The sequence below is a fragment of the Hemiscyllium ocellatum genome, chromosome 12 (assembly GCF_020745735.1).
Source record: "Hemiscyllium ocellatum isolate sHemOce1 chromosome 12, sHemOce1.pat.X.cur, whole genome shotgun sequence".
In the NCBI taxonomy this organism is placed as follows: Eukaryota; Metazoa; Chordata; class Chondrichthyes; order Orectolobiformes; family Hemiscylliidae; genus Hemiscyllium; species Hemiscyllium ocellatum.
In genome coordinates this window covers 19,146,218-19,166,239 of record NC_083412.1, presented here as the reverse complement: position 1 = coordinate 19,166,239, position 20,022 = coordinate 19,146,218, and the positions used below count along the sequence as shown (strand labels likewise).

At 52.6% G+C, this 20,022-nt stretch overlaps 2 protein-coding genes across 3 annotated transcripts in view; one reads left to right on the top strand and one right to left on the bottom strand.

Annotated features, from left to right (window-relative positions):
* Positions 1–13,395, bottom strand: part of gpalpp1 (GPALPP motifs containing 1) — a 31,654-nt gene extending 18,259 nt beyond the window's left edge. The window contains exons 1-2 of the mRNA XM_060833349.1: positions 13,090–13,395; positions 9,822–9,993 (exon numbers count right to left, since the gene is read on the bottom strand). Coding sequence (XP_060689332.1) covers positions 9,822–9,993; positions 13,090–13,213 — 296 coding nt within the window. The 5' untranslated portion in view covers positions 13,214–13,395. The remainder of the gene's footprint in view (positions 1–9,821; positions 9,994–13,089) is intronic.
* nufip1 (nuclear FMR1 interacting protein 1) overlaps positions 13,094–20,022 on the top strand; it is a 39,211-nt gene continuing 32,282 nt past the window's right edge. Inside the window, exons 1-3 of one of the 2 annotated variants that reach the window (XM_060833348.1) lie at positions 13,094–13,810; positions 16,158–16,243; positions 18,407–18,508. In XM_060833348.1, the coding sequence (XP_060689331.1) occupies positions 13,585–13,810; positions 16,158–16,243; positions 18,407–18,508 (414 nt within the window). In that variant the 5' untranslated portion in view covers positions 13,094–13,584. Of the gene's footprint in view, positions 13,811–16,157; positions 16,244–18,403; positions 18,509–20,022 lie in introns of both variants that reach the window. The other variant, XM_060833347.1, reaches the window with a different exon arrangement.

Genomic DNA, 20,022 nt, shown 5'->3' with positions numbered 1-20,022 from the left:
TCACCAGGCAAACCGACACACACACTCACACAGGACCGTCACCAGGCAAACCGACACACACACTCACACAGGACCGTCATCAGGCAATCCGACACACACACACTCACACAGGACTGTCGCCAGGCAATCTGACACACACTCACACGGGACTGTCACCAGGCAATCCAACACACACGCACACACACACACAGGACCGTCACCAGGCAATCCAACACACACAAGAACGTCACCAGGCAATCCAACACACACACACACACACACACACACGACCGTCACCAGGCAATCCAACACACACACACAGGACCGTCACCAGGCAATCCGATACACACACACAGGACCGTCACCAGGCAATCCGACACACACACTCACACAGGACTGTCACCAGGCAATCCGACACACACACTCACACAGGACTGTCACCAGGCAATCCGACACACACACTCACACAGGACTGTCACCAGGCAATCCGACACACACACTCACACAGGACTGTCACCAGGCAATCCGACACACACTCACACAGGACTGTCACCAGGCAATCCAACACACACTCACACAGGACTGTCACCAGGCAATCCAACACACACACTCACACAGGACCGTCACCAGGCAATCCGACACACTTCACATGGGACCGTCACATGGCAATCCGACACACACACACACACAGGACTGTCACCAGGCAATCCGAAACACACACTCACACAGGACTGTCACCAGGCAATCCAACACACACTCACACAGGACTGTCACCAGGCAATCCAACACACACACTCACACAGGACCGTCACCAGGCAATCCGACACACTTCACATGGGACCGTCACATGGCAATCCGACACACACACACACACAGGACCGTCACCAGGCAATCCGACACACTTCACATGGGACCGTCACATGGCAATCAGACACACACATACACACACACAACTGTCACCAGGCAATCCGAAACACACACACACACACAGGACTGTCACCAGGCAATCCGAAACACACACGCACACAGGACTGTCACCAGGCAATGTGACACACACACACACACACACTCAGGACCGTCACCAGGCACCCCGACACACACATACACAGAGGACCGTCACCCTGCACTCCGACACACTCACACAGGACCGTCACCAGGCAATTCGAGACAGACACACACACACACACACACACACACAGACACACAGGACCGTCACCAGGCAAACCGACACACACACACACACTCACACACACACACACGGACACACAGGACCGTCACCAGGCAATCCGACACACACACTCACACAGGACTGTCACCAGGCAATCCGACACACACACTCACACGGGACTGTCACCAGGCAATCCAACACACACACTCACACAGGACTGTCCCCAGGCAATCCGACACACTTCACATGGGACCGTCACATGGCAATCAGACACACACATACACACACACAACTGTCACCAGGCAATCCGAAACACACACACACACACACACACACACAAGACTGTCACCAGGCAATCCGAAACACACACACACACACAGGACTGTCACCAGGCAATCCGAAACACACACGCACACAGGACTGTCACCAGGCAATGTGACACACACACACACACACACACACACACACACACACACACTCAGGACCGTCACCAGGCAATGTGACACACACGCACACAGGACCGTCACCAGGCGCTCCGACACACACATACACACACACACACACACACACAGACACACAGGACCGTCACCAGGCAAACCGACACACACAGGACCGTCACCAGGCAATGTGACACGCACACACACACACACAGGACCATCACCAGGCAATCCGACACACTCACACAGGACCGTCACCAGGCAATCTGACACACACACTCACACAGGACCGTCACCAGGCAATCTGACACACACACTCACACAGGACCGTCACCAGGCAATCCGACACACACACACACACAGAGGACCGTCACCAGGCAATGTGACACACACGCATACAGGACTGTCACCAGGCAATGCGATACACACTCATGCAGGACGGTGACCAGGAACTCCGACACACAATCACACAGGACCGTCACCAGGCAATCAGACACACACACACTCACACAGGACCGTCACCAGGCAATGTGACACACACACACGCACACACACACAGGACCGTCACCAGGCAATGTGACACACACTCACTCAGGACCGTCACCAGGCAATGTGACACACACACAGACACACAGGACCGTCACCAGGCAATGTGACACACACAGACACACAGGACCGTCACCAGGCAATGTGACACACACAGACACACAGGACCGTCACCAGGCAATGTGACACACACACACACACACACACAGGACCGTCACCAGGCAACGTGACACTCACTTACACAGGACCGTCACCAGGCAAGCCGACAGACACACACACACACACACTCACACAGGACCGTCCCCAGGCAATGTGACACGCACGCAGGACCGTCACCAGGCAATGTGATACACACACACACACTCACACACAGGACCGTCACCAGGCAATCCGACACACACACACTCACACAGGACCGTCACCAGGCAATCTGACACACACACTCATACAGGACCGTCACCAGGCATTCCGACACACACACACACACACACAGGACCGTCACCAGGCAATCCGACACACACAGGACCGTCACCAGGCAATGTGACATGCACACAGACACAGGACCGTCACCAGGCAATCTGACACACACACAGGACCGTCACCAGGCAATCTGACACACACACAGGACCGTCACCAGGCAATGTGACATGCACACAGACACAGGACCGTCACCAGGCAATCCGACACACACAGGACCGTCACCAGGCAATCCGACACACACACACTCACACAGGACCGTCACCAGGCAATCCGACACACACAGGACCGTCACCAGGCAATCCGACACACACACACTCACACAGGACCGTCACCAGGCAATCCGACACACACACACACACACACACACACACGACCGTCACCAGGCAATCCGACACACACACACACACACACACACACACACACACACACACACACACACACGACCGTCACCAGGCAATCCGACACACACACACACACAGGACCGTCACCAGGCAATCCGACACACACTCACACAGGACCGTCACCAGGCAATCCGACACACACACACACACAGGACCGTCACCAGGCAATCCGACACACACACACACACAGGACCGTCACCAGGCAATCCAACACACACTCACACACAGGACCGTCACCAGGCAATCCGACACACACACACACACAGGACCGTCACCAGGCAATCCGACACACACACTCACACAGGACCGTCACCAGGCAATCCGACACACACACTCACACAGGACCGTCACCAGGCAATCCGACACACACACTCACACAGGACCGTCACCAGGCAATCCGACACACACACTCACACAGGACCGTCACCAGGCAATCCGACACACACACTCACACAGGACCGTCACCAGGCAATCCGACACACACACTCACACAGGACCGTCACCAGGCAATCTCACACACACACGACCGTCACCAGGCAATGTGACACACACGCATACAGGACTGTCACCAGGCAATGCGATACACACTCATGCAGGACGGTGACCAGGAACTCCGACACACAATCACACAGGACCGTCACCAGGCTATCAGACACACATTCACACAGGACAGTTGCCAGGCAATCTGACACACAGGCACACAGGACTGTCGCCAGGCAATGTGACACACACTCACAGACACACAGGACCGTCACCAGGCAATGTGACACACACACCCACATACACAAGACTGTCACCAGGCAATGTGACACATACACACACACACAGGACCGTCACCAGGCAATGTGACACACACACACACACACACACACACACACAGGACCGTCACCAGGCAATGTGACACACACACACACACATACACACACACACACACACACACACACAGAGGACCGTCACCAGGCAATATGACACACTCACTCAGGACCGTCACCAGGCAATGTGACACACACACAGACACACAGGACCGTCACCAGGCAATGTGACACACTCACTCAGGACCGTCACCAGGCAATGTGACACACACACAGACACACAGGACCGTCACCAGGCAATGTGACACACACAGACACACAGGACCGTCACCAGGCAATGTGACACACACACACACACTCTCACACAGGACCGTCGCCAGGCAATGTGACACGCACGCAGGACCATCACCAGGCAATGTGACACACACACACAGGACCGTCACCAGGCAATGTGACACACACTCACACAGGACCGTCACCAGGCAATCCGACACACACACTCACACAGGACCGTCACCAGGCAATCCGACACACACACACACACAGGACCGTCACCAGGCAATCCGACACACACACACACACAGGACCGTCACCAGGCAATCCCACACACACACACACACAGGACCGTCACCAGGCAATCACACACACACACACACACACAGGACCGTCACCAGGCAATGTGACATGCACACAGACACAGGACCATCACCAGGCAATCTGACACACACACGACCGTCACCAGGCAATGTGACACACACGCATACAGGACTGTCACCAGGCAATGCGATACACACTCACACAGGACGGTGACCAGGAACTCCGACACACAATCACACAGGACCGTCACCAGGCAATCAGACACACATGCACACAGGACAGTTGCCAGGCAATCTGACACACAGGCACACAGGACAGTCGCCAGGCAATCTGACACACAGGCACACAGGACAGTCGCCAGGCAATGTGACACACACTCACAGACACACAGGACCGTCACCAGGCAATGTGACACACACTCACAGACACACAGGACCGTCACCAGGCAATGTGACAGACACACCCACATACACAAGACTGTCACCAGGCAATGTGACACATACACACACACACATACAGGACCGTCACCAGGCAATGTGACACACACACACACACAGGACCGTCACCAGGCAATGTGACACACACACACAGGACCGTCACCAGGCAATGTGACACACACTCACTCAGGACCGTCACCAGGCAATGTGACACACACTCACTCAGGACCGTCACCAGGCAATCTGACGCACACACACACACAGGACCGTCACCAGGCAATCTGACGCACACACACACACAGGACCGTCACCAGGCAATCTGACGCGCACACACACACAGGACCGTCACCAGGCAATCTGACACACACACAGGACCGTCACCAGGCAATCTGACGTGCACACACACACACACAGGACCGTCACCAGGCAATCTGACACACACACACACACACACACACACACAGAGGACTGTCACCAGGCAATCTGACACACACACACACGCACAGAGGACCGTCACCAGGCAATCTGACACACACACTCACACAGGACCGTCACCAGGCAATCCGACACACACATATTCACACAGGACCGTCACCAGGCAATGTGACACGCACGCACACAGGACCGTCACCAGGCAATGTGACAGGCACGCACACAGGACCGTCACCAGGCAATGTGACAGGCACGCACACAGGACCATCACCAGGCAATGTGACAGGCACGCACACAGGACCGTCACCAGGCAATGTGACAGGCACGCACACAGGACCGTCACCAGGCAATGTGACACACACACACACGGGTCCGTCACCAGGCAATGTGACACACACAGACACACAGGACCGTCACCAGGCAATGTGACACACACACACACATATACACAGGACCGTCACCAGGCTACATGACACACACTTACACAGGACCGTCACCAGACAAGCCGACAGACACACACACACACACTCACACAGGACCGTCGCCAGGCAATGTGACACGCACGCAGGACCGTCACCAGGCAATGTGATACACACACACAGGACCATCACCAGGCAATGTGACACACACACACACACACAGCACCGTCACCAGGCAATGTGACACACACTCACACAGGACCGTCACCAGGCAATGTGACACACACACTCACACAGGACCGTCACCAGGCAATCCGACACACACACACATACACACAGGACCGTCGCCAGGCAATGTGACACACACGTATGCAGGACCGTCACCAGGCAATGTGACACACACTCACACAGGACAGTCACCAGGCAATCTCACACACATACACACAGGACCGTCACCAGGCAAACCGACACACACGCACTCATACAGAACTGTCGCCAGGCAATCTGACACGCACACTGACACAGGACCGTCAACAGGCAAACCGACATGCATACTGACAAAGGACCGTCACCAGGCAATGTGACACACACGCACGCAGGACCGTCACCAGGCAAACTGACACACACACTCACACAGGACCGTCACCAAACAATATGACACACACACTCACACAGGACCGTCACCAGGCAATCCGACATACACACACACACATACAGGACCGTCACCAGGCAATCCAACACATGCGCACACAAGACAGTTGCCAGGCAATGTGACACACACACACACACACACACACGTCACCAGGCAATCTGACACACACACACAAACACACAGGACCGTCACCAGGCAATGTGACATACACACACACAAACACACAGGACCGTCACCAGGCAATGTGACATACACACACACAAACACACAGGACCGTCACCAGGCAATGTAACACACACACACACACACAAGACCGTCACCAGGCAATGCGACACACACACAAGACCGTCACCAGGCAATGCGACATACACACACACACACGCACGCCACCGTCACCAGGCAATCCGACACACACATACTCACACAGGACCGTCACCAGGCAATCTGACACACACACACAGGACCATCACCAGGCAATGTGACACACACAGACACACGGGACTGTCACCAGGCAATCCGACACACGCACACACACAGGACCGTCACCAGGCAATCCGACACACACTCACACAGGACCATCGCCAGGCAAACTGACACGCACACTGACACAGGACCGTCACCAGGCAATGTGACACACACACACACACACACACAGGACCGTCACCAGGCAATGTGACACACACACACGCACGCAGGACCGTCACCGGGCAATCCGACACACACACACACACAGGACCGTCACCAGGCAATCTGACGCGCACACACACACACACACACACACACAGGACCGTCACCAGGCAATCTGACACAAACACACACACACACAGGACCGTCACCAGGCAATCTGACGCACACACACACACACACACACACACACACACAGGACCGTCACCAGGCAATCTGACGCGCACACACACACACACACACACAGGACCGTCACCAGGCAATCTGACGCACACACACACACACAGGACTGTCACCAGGCAATCTGACGCGCGCACACACACACACGACCGTCACCAGGCAATCTGACGCTCTGACGCGCACACACACACACACACACACACACACACACACACACAGGACCGTCACCAGGCAATCTGACATGCACACACACACACACACACACACACAGGACCGTCACCAGGCAATCTGACACACACACACACACAGGACCGTCACCAGGCAATCTGACACACACACACACACACACAGAGGACTGTCACCAGGCAATGTGACACGCACGCACACAGGACCGTCACCAGGCAATGTGACACGCACGCACACAGGACCGTCACCAGGCAATGTGACACACACACACACACACACACGCACAGAGGACCGTCACCAGGCAATCTGACACACACACACAGGACTGTCACCAGGCAATCTGACACACACACACACACGCACAGAGGACCGTCACCAGGCAATCTGACACACACACTCACACAGGACCGTCACCAGGCAATCCGACACACACACATTCACACAGGACCGTCACCAGGCAATGTGGCACGCATGCACACAGGACCGTCACCAGGCAATGTGACACGCACACACAGGACCGTCACCAGGCAATGTGACACACACACACACACACACACACACACACGGGTCCGTCACCAGGCAATGTGACACACACACACACGGGTCCGTCACCAGGCAATGTGACACACACACACACGGGTCCGTCACCAGGCTATTGAACACACACAGAACGTCACTAAGCAATCCAACACGCACACACAAGACCGTCACCAGGCAAGCCGACACACACACATTCACACAGGACCGTCACCAGGCAATGTGGCACGCATGCACACAGGACCGTCACCAGGCAATGTGACACGCACGCACACAGGACCGTCACCAGGCAATGTGACACGCACGCACACAGGACCGTCACCAGGCAATGTGACACGCACGCACACAGGACCGTCACCAGGCAATGTGACACACACACACGGGTCCGTCACCAGGCAATGTGACACACACACACACACAGGACCGTCACCAGGCTATTGAACACACACAGAATGTCACTAAGCAATCCAACACACACACACAAGACCGTCACCAGGCAAGCCGACACACACACTCACACAGGACCGTCACCAGGCAAGCCGACACACACACACACAGGACCATCGCCAGGCAATCCGACACACACACTCACAGGACCGTCACCAGGCTATTGAACACACACAGAACGTCACTAAGCAATCCAACACACACACACAAGACCGTCACCAGGCAAGCCGACACACACACTCACACAAGACCGTCACCAGGCAATCCAACACTCACATACATACATGCACGCACGCACACACACACACACACACACACACACACACACACCTGTTGCCAGGCAATCTGAAAAACACACAGGATTGTGGCATGGCCTCATTATTGACTTGGTTTAAAGGTGACAAAAGAGCTGAACCCCCCTCATATGAGGTCCAAGTGACAGTCCTTGATACAAATCTCCACCATATAAAAGGCACAGGCAAGGAGTGGGATAGCATTCTCCCCAGTTGCTTGGATGCTGGTCCAACAACACTTACAAAGCTTGACATCATGCAGGATAAAGCATGCCACCTGTTTGGCGCCCCATCTACCATACTTAGCATGCACTCCCTTCCCCATATATGTACAGTGGCAGCAGTGCCTACCATCATTAAGAGGGACTGCCTTAACTCACCAAGGATCCTTCCAAAGCATGTTCTCAAATGCAATTACAGATGGACAAACGATGTTGGCATCAGTAAAGAAGCTGAATTCTAGTACATATCTTTGGTCAATGCTGGAGAACTTTGTGCAGTTCTGATGGATGTCATGACAGTGGAGAGGGCACAGACGAGATTCACCAGGATTAAGCCGAGGACGGAGCATTTCAGTGATGAAGAGACACTGGATCAGCTATGGAGTGAGAGGGAACCTGATGGAGGTGTATAAGATTATGAGGGGCTTGGACAAGGTAGATAGGAAGCAGCTCTTCCCCTTCATGGAAGAATCAAGAACAAGGCGTTGTAATTTGAAGGCAAAGGGCAGGAGGTTTAGAAGGAATGTGAAGAAAATTTGTTTTCACACCAAGGATGGTGAGAATCTGCAATGTGTTGCCTGGGAGGGTGGTCAAGGCTTAAAAAAGGTGCATCGATGAGCAGTTGAGATGTTATAACATTCACGACAATGGGCCTAGTATGGGAAAATGGGATCAGTGTAGTTGGGTCAGTGCAGACTTGATGGGCTGAAAGGCCTCTTTTGTGCTGTATGATTCAACATCTGATGAACAAATAAAGATACACACAACCAGCATTGTCGGTACACAATCGATATTGTGCACAGAAACATTGAGTGATGACCACTGCTGGTACAGATTGAACGTGGTCGTTATAAACGTGCATGCAGTCGCACACACTTTCCAAAGAGGCTCGGGTCCCTTGACTGACCAGTACCTGTCTCCTGACGTCCTGTTGCACTCCTCCACAGGAGAGGTGTCGGGTCTCCGCGACGCCGGCGGTGAGTTTTCTCGCCTCTCATCAACACAGCGGCCTGTTGTCTCATCGTCACTCGAACTGTCTGAACCTTTGCTTGACCGAAATCCTGGCGGTAATGCCGGTCCTGCAACTGCAAATACAACAAAGAATTCCTCAAGTTCTGTGCCAGAATTAAACATGATCAACCATAACCCAACAGTGACCCACTGCCTCCTTGCATCTACATATGGAGGTTCAGTCATCACACCACCAACTGTGACCCAAACTCTCAAACTCCAAACAGTAGGGGACACTAGCAAGGCGAGGGGCATCAGTGTGGGGGTGGGGAGGTCAGTGTGAGGGTGGGGTGGAAGGGAGGTCAGTGTGGGTATGGGGTGAAAGGAAGTCAGTGTGGGGTGGGGAGGAAGAGGAGGTCAGTGTGGGGGGGTGAAAGGGGTGGTCAGTTTGAGTTGGGGTGGAAGGGGAGGTCAGTGTGGGGTTGGGGGTGAAGGGAGGTCAGTGTGGGGATGGGAAGGTTCGTGTGGGTGAGGGGTGGTCAGAGTGGGGAGTTGGGTGGAAGGGGAGGTCAGAGTGGGGGTGGGATGGAAGGGGAGGTCAGTGTGAGGTGGGGTGGAAGGGGAGGTCACTGGGGGTGGGGTTGAAGGGGGGATCAGTGTGGGGATGGGGAGGTCAGTGTGGGTATGGTGTAGAAGGGGAGGTCATTGTGAGGCAGGTGAAAAGGGGGTCATTGTGGGTTGTTAAAGGAGTTCAGTGTGGAAGTTGGTGGAAGGAGTGTGTCACAAAGCTAGTCCCTTTTTTTTCTAAAAGTGTTCCTTGGCTCTAGGAGATTCTGTCCTTGATTTTTTTTCAGAGGGACAGTAAACCAGGCCAGGCTCCATTCAGTCTGGTTTGGTACAGAGAGAAAAAAGGATTTTGAGAGGCCTTTTGCTTATATGTAAAAAGATGAGACTTCAGGCCAATGTTTTGAAGTGACCTGGACAGTGAGGGGAGTGGTCAGTTTTCTAGCTGAGCTGAGCAGTTTCAGTTCAGCCTAGAACTGGTTGGAAGTTCAACAGGGTGCTGTGTGCAAACTCTCTCTTTTCTGCCCTGCAACTTCAACCTGTAAGCATGCTCTTCCTTTTATACTGGTTTTTCAAAGGAGTTTGCTTCTTGGGACTGTTGTGTATATTTGGAACAGTATAATTAAGTCTAGATTTGGAGATGCCGGTGTTGGACTGGGGTGTACAAAGTTAAAAATCACACAACACCAGGTTATAGTCCAACAGGTTTAATTTGAAGCACAGGTGATTGTCTGAAGGAGCATCTCTCTGAAAGCTAGTGCTTCCAATTAAACTTGTTGGACTATAACCTGGTGTTGTGTGATTTTTAACTAATTAAGTCTGGGAGCGGGGTCAGTGTTGCGGGGGCGGTGTGGTGGGCGGGGTCAGTGTTGTGGGGGCGGTGTCAGTGCGGGAGGTTGGTGTGGTGGGCGGGGTCAGTGTTGCGGGGGCGGGGTCAGTGCGGGGGGTCGGTGTGGTGGGCGGGGTCAGTGTTGCGGGGGCGGGGTCAGTGCGGGGGGTCGGTGTGGGGGCGGGGTCAGTGTTGTGGGGGCGGGGTCAGTGCGGGGGATCGGTGTGGGGGCGGGGTCAGTGTTGCGGGGGCGGTGTCAGTGCGGGGGGTCGGTGTGGGGGCGGGGGCGGTGTCAGTGTGGGAGGTCGGTGTGGTGGGCGGGGTCAGTGTTGCGGGGGCGGGGTCAGTGCGGGAGGTCGGTGTGGGGGCGGGGCCAGTGTTGTGGGGGCGGAGTCAGTGCGGGAGGTCTGGGCGGGGTCAGTGTTGTGGGGGCGGAGTCAGTGCGGGAGGTCTGGGCGGGGTCAGTGTTGTGGGGGCGGAGTCAGTGCGGGAGGTCGGTGTGGGGGCGGGGTCAGTGCGGGAGGTCGGTGTGGTGGGCGGGGTCAGTGTTGCGGGGGCGGGGTCAGTGCAGGGGGGTCGGTGTGGTGGGCGGGGTCAGTGTTGCGGGGGCGGGGTCAGTGTGGGAGGTCGGTGTGGGGGCGGGGTCAGTGTTGCGGGGGCGGGGTCAGTGCGGGATGTCGGTGTGGTGGGCGGGGTCAGTGTTGCGGGGGCGGGGTCAGTGCGGGAGGTCGGTGTGGGGGCGGGGTCAGTGTTGCGGGGGCGGGGTCAGTGCGGGAGGTCGGTGTGGGGGCGGGGTCAGTGCGGGAGGTCGGTGTGGGGGCGGGGTCGGTATTGTGGGGGCGGGGTCAGTGCGGGAGGTCGGTGTGGGGGCGGGGTCAGTGCGGGAGGTCGGTGTGGGGGCGGGGTCGGTATTGCGGGGGCGGGGTCAGTGCGGGAGGTCGGTGTGGTGGGCGGGGTCAGTGTTGCGGGGGCGGGGTCAGTGTGGGAGGTCGGTGTGGGGGCGGGGTCAGTGTTGCGGGGGCGGGGTCAGTGCGGGATGTCGGTGTGGTGGGCGGGGTCAGTGTTGCGGGGGCGGGGTCAGTGCGGGAGGTCGGTGTGGGGGCGGGGTCAGTGTTGCGGGGGCGGGGTCAGTGCGGGAGGTCGGTGTGGGGGCGGGGTCGGTATTGTGGGGGCGGGGTCAGTGCGGGAGGTCGGTGTGGGGGCGGGGTCAGTGCGGGAGGTCGGTGTGGGGGCGGGGTCGGTATTGTGGGGGCGGGGTCAGTGCGGGAGGTCGGTGTGGGGGCGGGGTCAGTGCGGGAGGTCGGTGTGGGGGCGGGGTCGGTATTGTGGGGGCGGGGTCAGTGCGGGAGGTCGGTGTGGGGGCGGGGTCAGTGCGGGAGGTCGGTGTGGGGGCGGGGTCGGTATTGTGGGGGCGGGGTCAGTGCGGGAGGTCGGTGTGGGGGCGGGGTCGGTGTTGTGGGGGCGGGGTCAGTGCGGGAGGTCGGTGTGGGGGCGGGGTCAGTGTTGTGGGGGCGGGGTCAGTGCGGGAGGTCGGTGTGGGGGCGGGGTCAGTGTTGTGGGGGCGGGGTCAGTGCGGGAGGTCGGTGTGGGGGCGGGGTCAGTGCGGGAGGTCGGTGTGGGGGCGGGGTCAGTGTTGTGGGGGCGGGGTCAGTGCGGGAGGTCGGTGTGGGGGCGGGGTCAGTGCGGGAGGTCGGTGTGGGGGCGGGGTCAGTGCGGGAGGTCGGTGTGGGGGCGGGGTCAGTGCGGGAGGTCGGTGTGGGGGCGGGGTCGGTGTGTGCGGGTTGGGGTCGAAGGGGGGGAACGCAGGGTCTGTTTGTGAAGCGCCGGGAGTCCGTACCTGTCTGGTCGATGGTCGCTACGGGGCGCCGCGGATACTCGGCCCGTTGCGCTCGACTGTTCACCGGCCTGTACCCGGGGGGCAGCGCGGGCCCGATCAGCGGCGCCTCCTCCGCCACCGACATGGCGCACCGTCCGGTGGGTCGGCCTCCCTCCTGTCAACACAATCCCCGACGACAGTCTCACCACCGCCGCAGGCCGGAGCTCCCGTCAGAAAGCGGCATCGAATCGACGGCGAAACGGACGATCAGCCTCTTCCCCCCCCCGCTTCCAACGCTCCTCCTTCTCCCCTCTCACCCGGGAGGTGGGAGGCACTGGCACCAAGATGGAGCCCCCCTCGCTCAATCTCATGGTCCTCCCAATGCCTGGGAGGACCAGAGTCGCGGCCTTGGCAGCGCGCAGGCGTGTGTGTGTGTGTGTGACGTCTAAATCAAGCGCCGGCACATGGTGAGCGCGACGGCCGCTTGAAACGGCGGAAGAGCTGGTCTGCTCAGGGATGAGCGAGTCCGGATGTTACCCGCCGCCTGTCTTCAACCCTCCGGTTCGGCTGCTGCGGCCTCCGGTCTTCGCGCCGCCGCCTGTGGCTTGGCAGCCGCCCCCCTGGAGCGGGGGAGCGCCGTCCTGGTCCGGGCCGCCCTGGGGGATGGGGGCTGGGCAGCGCCCCTCGTCCTGGCTGACGGCCTGTCACAGCAGCAGCAGCAGCAGCAGCCACCAGCTCCAGGGTAAAGATACTCCCCCCGCTCGCTTCTACACAGTCGGGGCTGAAGGTGTCCGTTCGGGTCATCGATTCTGCAATCCCCCTCCCGATTTGCCGTTCACCCAATGCCCCCCCCCCTGCACAATGTTCTTTTTCACACAACAGTCCTGATTTAATCTCCTCCTTGCTGTTTCCACGCTGTCTTAGCCACTTGATTAGACTTACAGTGTGGAAACAGGCCCTCCGGCCCAACAAGTCCACACCGACCCGCCGAAGCGCAACCCACCCATACTCTTACATTTACCCCTTACCTAACACTACGAGCAATTTAGCATGGCCAATTCACCTGAGCCGCACATCTTTGTGACTGTGGGAGGAAACCGGAGCACCCGGAGGAAACCCACGCAGACACGGGGAGAACGTGCAAACTCCACACAGTCAGTCGCCTGAGTCGGGAATTGAACCCGGGTCTGCAGGCGCTGTGAGGCAGCAGTGCTAACCACTGTGCCACCGTGCCGCCCACAGACGAAGCTTTTTACCCCCTCCTGTCATTTTTGTTGCTATTGCCTTTTGTTTTATAGATATTTTTATTGGGAATTTAACATTTTGACAAATTTACAAAAATAAGCAGAATTTTCAAGCACAAACATTAATATAAAAATAGATCTTAAATATATAATCATCAAAATTCAACTAATCCACAATCATCCAGAGTGTATAGTTGAGTCGCTTACATCCTTCAAATAAGAGAAAATGTTCTCTAATACACTCATAACAGTATGATAAAAAGGAAGTTATTTCCAAACAATAAGAACAAAAAAAAAACTAAACATGTTTGAGTGGAGATCTTCCCCCTTATTCTCAGGGGCTATTGCCTTTTTTAAAAAAATCTGTGCCCTCTTGTTCCCAGCCCTTTCACGAGTGAGATCAGTCTCTCCCTATCTCTTCCATACGGACCCTCTATGATTTTGAATGCCTCTATCAAATTTCACTTCAGCTGCCTTTTCTCCAGCGGAAACAGACCTAACTACTCCAGTCCATCTCCGCACACGGTCCTTACCCTCGGAACCATTCTTGTGAATCGGGCAAGTTTGAGTTACGAATCCATGGGAATTAGAATTACAGAAATAGCTCCTTGGGAAACCTTCTCCAATACAACATCTAAGGCATTGTTCATGGCGATTTGGAAACTGTGTTAGGAAGCAGGAATGGTAATTGCATGCTAGATGTAGTACTTTTAATCTGGAGATTTGTTAATGTCACATCTGTATTCATATTCTGTAGTCAGTCAACTAGACTAGTTACTTGAGCATTGTTAGTGAAAATGCAAGATTTAGAATAAATACTCATCCATAAAGCCATTGGTGGCTAACTCTAACTGGAGGCGATCAGAGTGGATTTGTAAAGTTATATTATTTCAGAACAGTAATGTCACAGATATGTATTTGTCTCTAATTAATGTTACTGGTGAATATCTTACTGGTATTTTGTTTTCTGATGCAGTGGCAGAATGTGAATGGTATAAAATTATAAACTGGCTGCGCAGCTGGTGTGTCCAAGCATTTGTCACTAGGTGTCAATATATAATGGTCTCACTTGTGTTCACAAGTGTGTTAGTTATAAAACACAACCTCACTGTTTCAAGCCACTTAAGTGTTAGGAAAATTCATACATAGAAGTTATTCTGATCATTTCAAAAATTCTGAATTTAATCCAGGATGTTTCAGATTCTTGCTGAAAATGTGTTGCTGGTTAAAGCGCAGCAGGTTAGGCAGCATCCAAGGAACAGGAAATTCGACGTTTCGGGCCAGAGCCCTTCATCCTGAAGAAGGGCTCTGGCCCGAAACGTCGAATTTCCTATTCCTTGGATGCTGCCTAACCTGCTGTGCTTTAACCAGCAACACATTTTCAGCTCTGATCTGCAGACCTCACTTTTTACTCGATGTTTCAGATTCTTCTCAGGCAGTACCCCAGAGTCTGACTCTTGCCTCGTTTTAGATGGCTGTCAGTTTAAGTCGTCGTTTGCATGCAAGAATTGTCTACTTAAAGATTGAATAGATTTAATTGAGCCTCCAATAATAAGTTTCTGCTTTGATTTCTACTCTGACAAGTACATGAATAAGAAAGGTTTGCAAGAATATGGGCCAGGAGCAGGCAGGTGGGACTAGTTTAGTTTGGGATGATGTTCAGCGTGGAATAGTTGGACCAAAGGGTCTGTTTCCATGCTTAATGACTCTATGAATAAGCTTGGCTGATGGCTTGAGTTTGTATACGATACAGCTGTTCTTTTAATATCTAGCGATTAATTATTTTTAGGCCAAATGTTTTTTTCACTCACCTCCTTAACACAACTTATTTGTAAATCAAACCAGGTAACTGTAACCAACAGTGGCCATACCAACAGGCTTCAACCCAGTGGTCTCCAAACACCAATCAAGATAACTCCAGAAAACACAAGGTAATTTTATACTCAACATTTCAGTTCTGCTACTCCTTGTAGCCTGTTTAGTTTGAGCAGGCCACCCACTTTGAAAAATGAGAGGTATCCTCCTCTGGTCATTTGGACTTGTCTTGGAGACTACCCAATTGGCTAAAACAATGCAAGAGACCACAAAAAGAACTTGCATTTATATAGTGCCTTTTGCATCTTCAAGATGTTTGAAATGTTTCACAGCCAATTAACAACCTTTGTATCGCAGTCCCTGTCATGAGCACATGCCAATATGGCATCCATTTTGGGCACAGCAAAACCCAACAAAAATGAGTCAGCAGCTCAAACATTTTTGTGAGTGGTAGGAGCAATGTTGGTCAGAAGAACTCATCTGTTGCTCCTAGAATAATGCCATAAGCTTTTTTCTGTGGAGCCTGACAGATAGAGATAGGTCTCTGTCACACATGCCATCTCACAAATGTTAAGCAATGTGGTAATCTCAGTGCTTCACTGAAGTGTTGAATATTTAGCAAGTAGAACAGCACAGGAACAGGCCCTTTGGCCCACCATGGCTGTGCCAACCATAATGCCATTCTAAACTAATTGTGTCTGTCTATATGTGGTCTCTATCCCTCCAACCCCTGGTCTGTTTGTGTGTCTATGTAAATGCCTCTTAAGTTTGTTGACCGCTTTGCCTTGGCAGCATGTTCCAGCACCTACCACAGTTGGTGTGAGAAAACTTTCCTCGTGTATCTCTTTTAAAGATTAGATTAGATTAGACTTGCAGTGTGGAAACAGGCCCTTCGGCCCAACAAGTCCACACCGGCCCGCTGAAGCGCAACCCACCCATACCCCTACATTTACCCCTTACCTAACACTACGGGCAATTTAGCATGGCCAATTCACCTGACCCGCACATCTTTGTGACTGTGGGAGGAAACCGGAGCACCCGGAGGAAACCCACGCAGACATGGGGAGAACGTGCAAACTCCACACAGTCGCCTGAGTTGGGCTGTGAGGCAGCAGTACTCACCACTGTGCCACCGTGCCGCCCTTAAACTTTTCTCTCCTCATCTTAAAAGTATGCCCCTAGTATTTGCTATTTTCATGCCGCAAAAAATTTCCAACCATCCACTTTATCCTTGCGTCTCAACTATGTACTTCTCTTAGGTCACTTCTCGGCCTCTGATACGCTAATGAAAACAATCCAAGTTTGTGCAGCTACCTTTGGAATCCTGCATTTAAAGCTAGTTTCACTGCTGTAGAAAAGATTTTGTTAACTTGAAACGGTTCAAAAAAGTTATGCAAGAATGTTGCCAGGATTAGAAGGTTTGAGCTATAGGGAGAGGCTGAGTGGACTGGGGTTATTTTCCCTGGAGCATTGGAGACTGAGGGGTGACCTTATAGAGGTTTATAAAATCATGAGGGTAATGGATAGGGTGAATAATCAAGTCTTTTTACCCAGGGTAGGGGATTCCAAAACTAGAAGGCATAGGTTTAAAGTGAAAGGGAAAAGATTTAAAAAAGGATCTGAGGTGTAACATTTTCATGCAGAGGGTGGTGCGTGTATAAAATGAGCTGCCAGAGGAAGTGGTGGAGGCGGGTACAATTACAACATTTAAAAGGCTTCTGGGTTAGTATATGAATAGGAAGGGTTAAGAGGGATAGAGGCCCAATGCTGGACTAGATTAATTTAGGATGTCTGATATTGGCATGGCAAGTTGAACTACAGGATCTGTTTCCGTGCTGTACATCTATGATCTATAATACGCTCCAATCCAGGCAGCAGCCTGGTAAACCTCTTTTGCACCCTCTCCAAAGCCTCCTCAACCTTTAGATTTAAGATTAAAAATGGCCAAAGCTTGAAGGTAGAAGAGACAGGGAGGCTATATTTTGAACTTGCACTCATTGATATTTTAGCATGTTATGTACTGTACACAAAACATACTTGTTCAACATATTTATATGTTGTGCCGCAAGATTCAGGATTCTGCTTTGTTTCTGGAATTTTGTTTTGTGTTATAATGGCTGTTTAATTCTTCAGAACAAATAATGGTTTTCTTTGTCCCCAGTTGAGAGTATTAAACTGAACCATAACATTTGAGCCCAGAAGCTGTACACTATGGTTTGTTGTAACATGGGGCTAGCCAATTAACCAATTTGTTTTTCTGAATTGATTTCCAAAAGCAGAAAAGGAAAAAAGAGCCAGTATACACACACTATTGTGACACCTGTGACCGGGGATTCAAAAACCAAGAGAAATTTGATGAACATGTGTCTCAGCACATCCAGGTAAGGGGGTGGCTGATTGTCCCACTTGTCACCTGTACAACACGCTGCACTTTGGTGCATTGGGGCAGGGTTTGTCTTGGGTGTTTGGATAGTGTCCAAGGTACACAAGCTTAAACACACATACCAAAAGATTCAAGAACAGTTTCTTCCCTGCTGTTATCAGACTTCTGAATGGACCTCTCAAATTTGAAATTTAAATGTAAATCTTACTCTGTGTGATTTCTCTGAGCCACAACATTGTATTCCTCGCTCAGTTCTATTACCTTAGTGCACTTTAAACGGGCTGATTTGCCTGAACTGCGCACAAAATGAACCTTTTCACTGTACCTAGGTGCATGTGACAACAATAAATCAAATCAAAGTCAAAAGCAATCTCATTAAACAGCCTTGTATCTAGCTGAACCAAAAGTATTAAAAGTAACACATCTTCAATTTTTCAGGACGGGGATGAGACACTTAAATTTGACTTGCCAGCCTTCAATGTATATCTAGTCCAGATTGATGGGATTGAATAGTCCTCTGATGGCCCTTAGCATCCCCTTAGGGCTTCAGTTATGATCCCAGTGAACAAAGGCCAATCATGCACAATTGGCACTTGGTCAGACTTTCTTCTATACAGTATAGAAAATAGGGGAGAAAATGATTTGTTTGTGGAGGAAAAAAACGTACCTGATGATGGAGTTGAACTGCAATCCAGTCAAGTGCAAAGTGCTTCACTCGTTGTGACTGTAGAATGGTTTGCACAATCAATATTCGATTATTTGCTGATGGATGCCTGAGTGAGAGAACTTTGCTTTGTTGATGTAAATTATAGGCATGTCCATGGGACAAACGTACAATTTGGGGAGAGCTAGAACAATTCAGACTGAATTGTACAATTTTAAAAATGTTGGCATATTCGTGAGCAGTGAGAAAATAATTGCAGAAAATTGCTCATTCCTGTGCTCAGTAGCTGACTTTCAAAATGCCAGTCAGTTTGCACAGATACATCCATGATATAGTTAGCTTGTGCTGTCTTTTTATTCGGTGTTTGATTGAGGGGCTTGCCCAGGATTCTTAAAACATTCAAAGTTAGTTAGCTCAATGCACAGGGCAAAGTAGCTGACTTATTAAATAAGACTTATAAAAGATAAAAGCAGGGATGTACTTCTGAGACTCTACAAGGGTCAGTCAGGTCACATTTGGAGTGCTGAGTGCTGTTTTGGGCCCCGTATCTCAGAAAGGATGTACTGGCCCATGAGCTGGTTCAGACGAGGTTCATGAGAACGGTCCCAGGAATGAAAACATACATATGAAAACATATGAGGAACATTTGAAGGTTCTGGGTCTATTCTCGATGGAGTTTAGAAGGATGAAGGAGGATCTAATTGAAATTTACTGGATGCTGAATGGCTTGGAAAGACTGGATGTTGGGAAGATGTTTCTATTGGTAGGAGAGGCTAGGATCCACGGGTATAACCTTAGTGTAAAAGGCAGACCTTTTACTGCAGAGAGAAGGAGAAACTTCTTCAGCC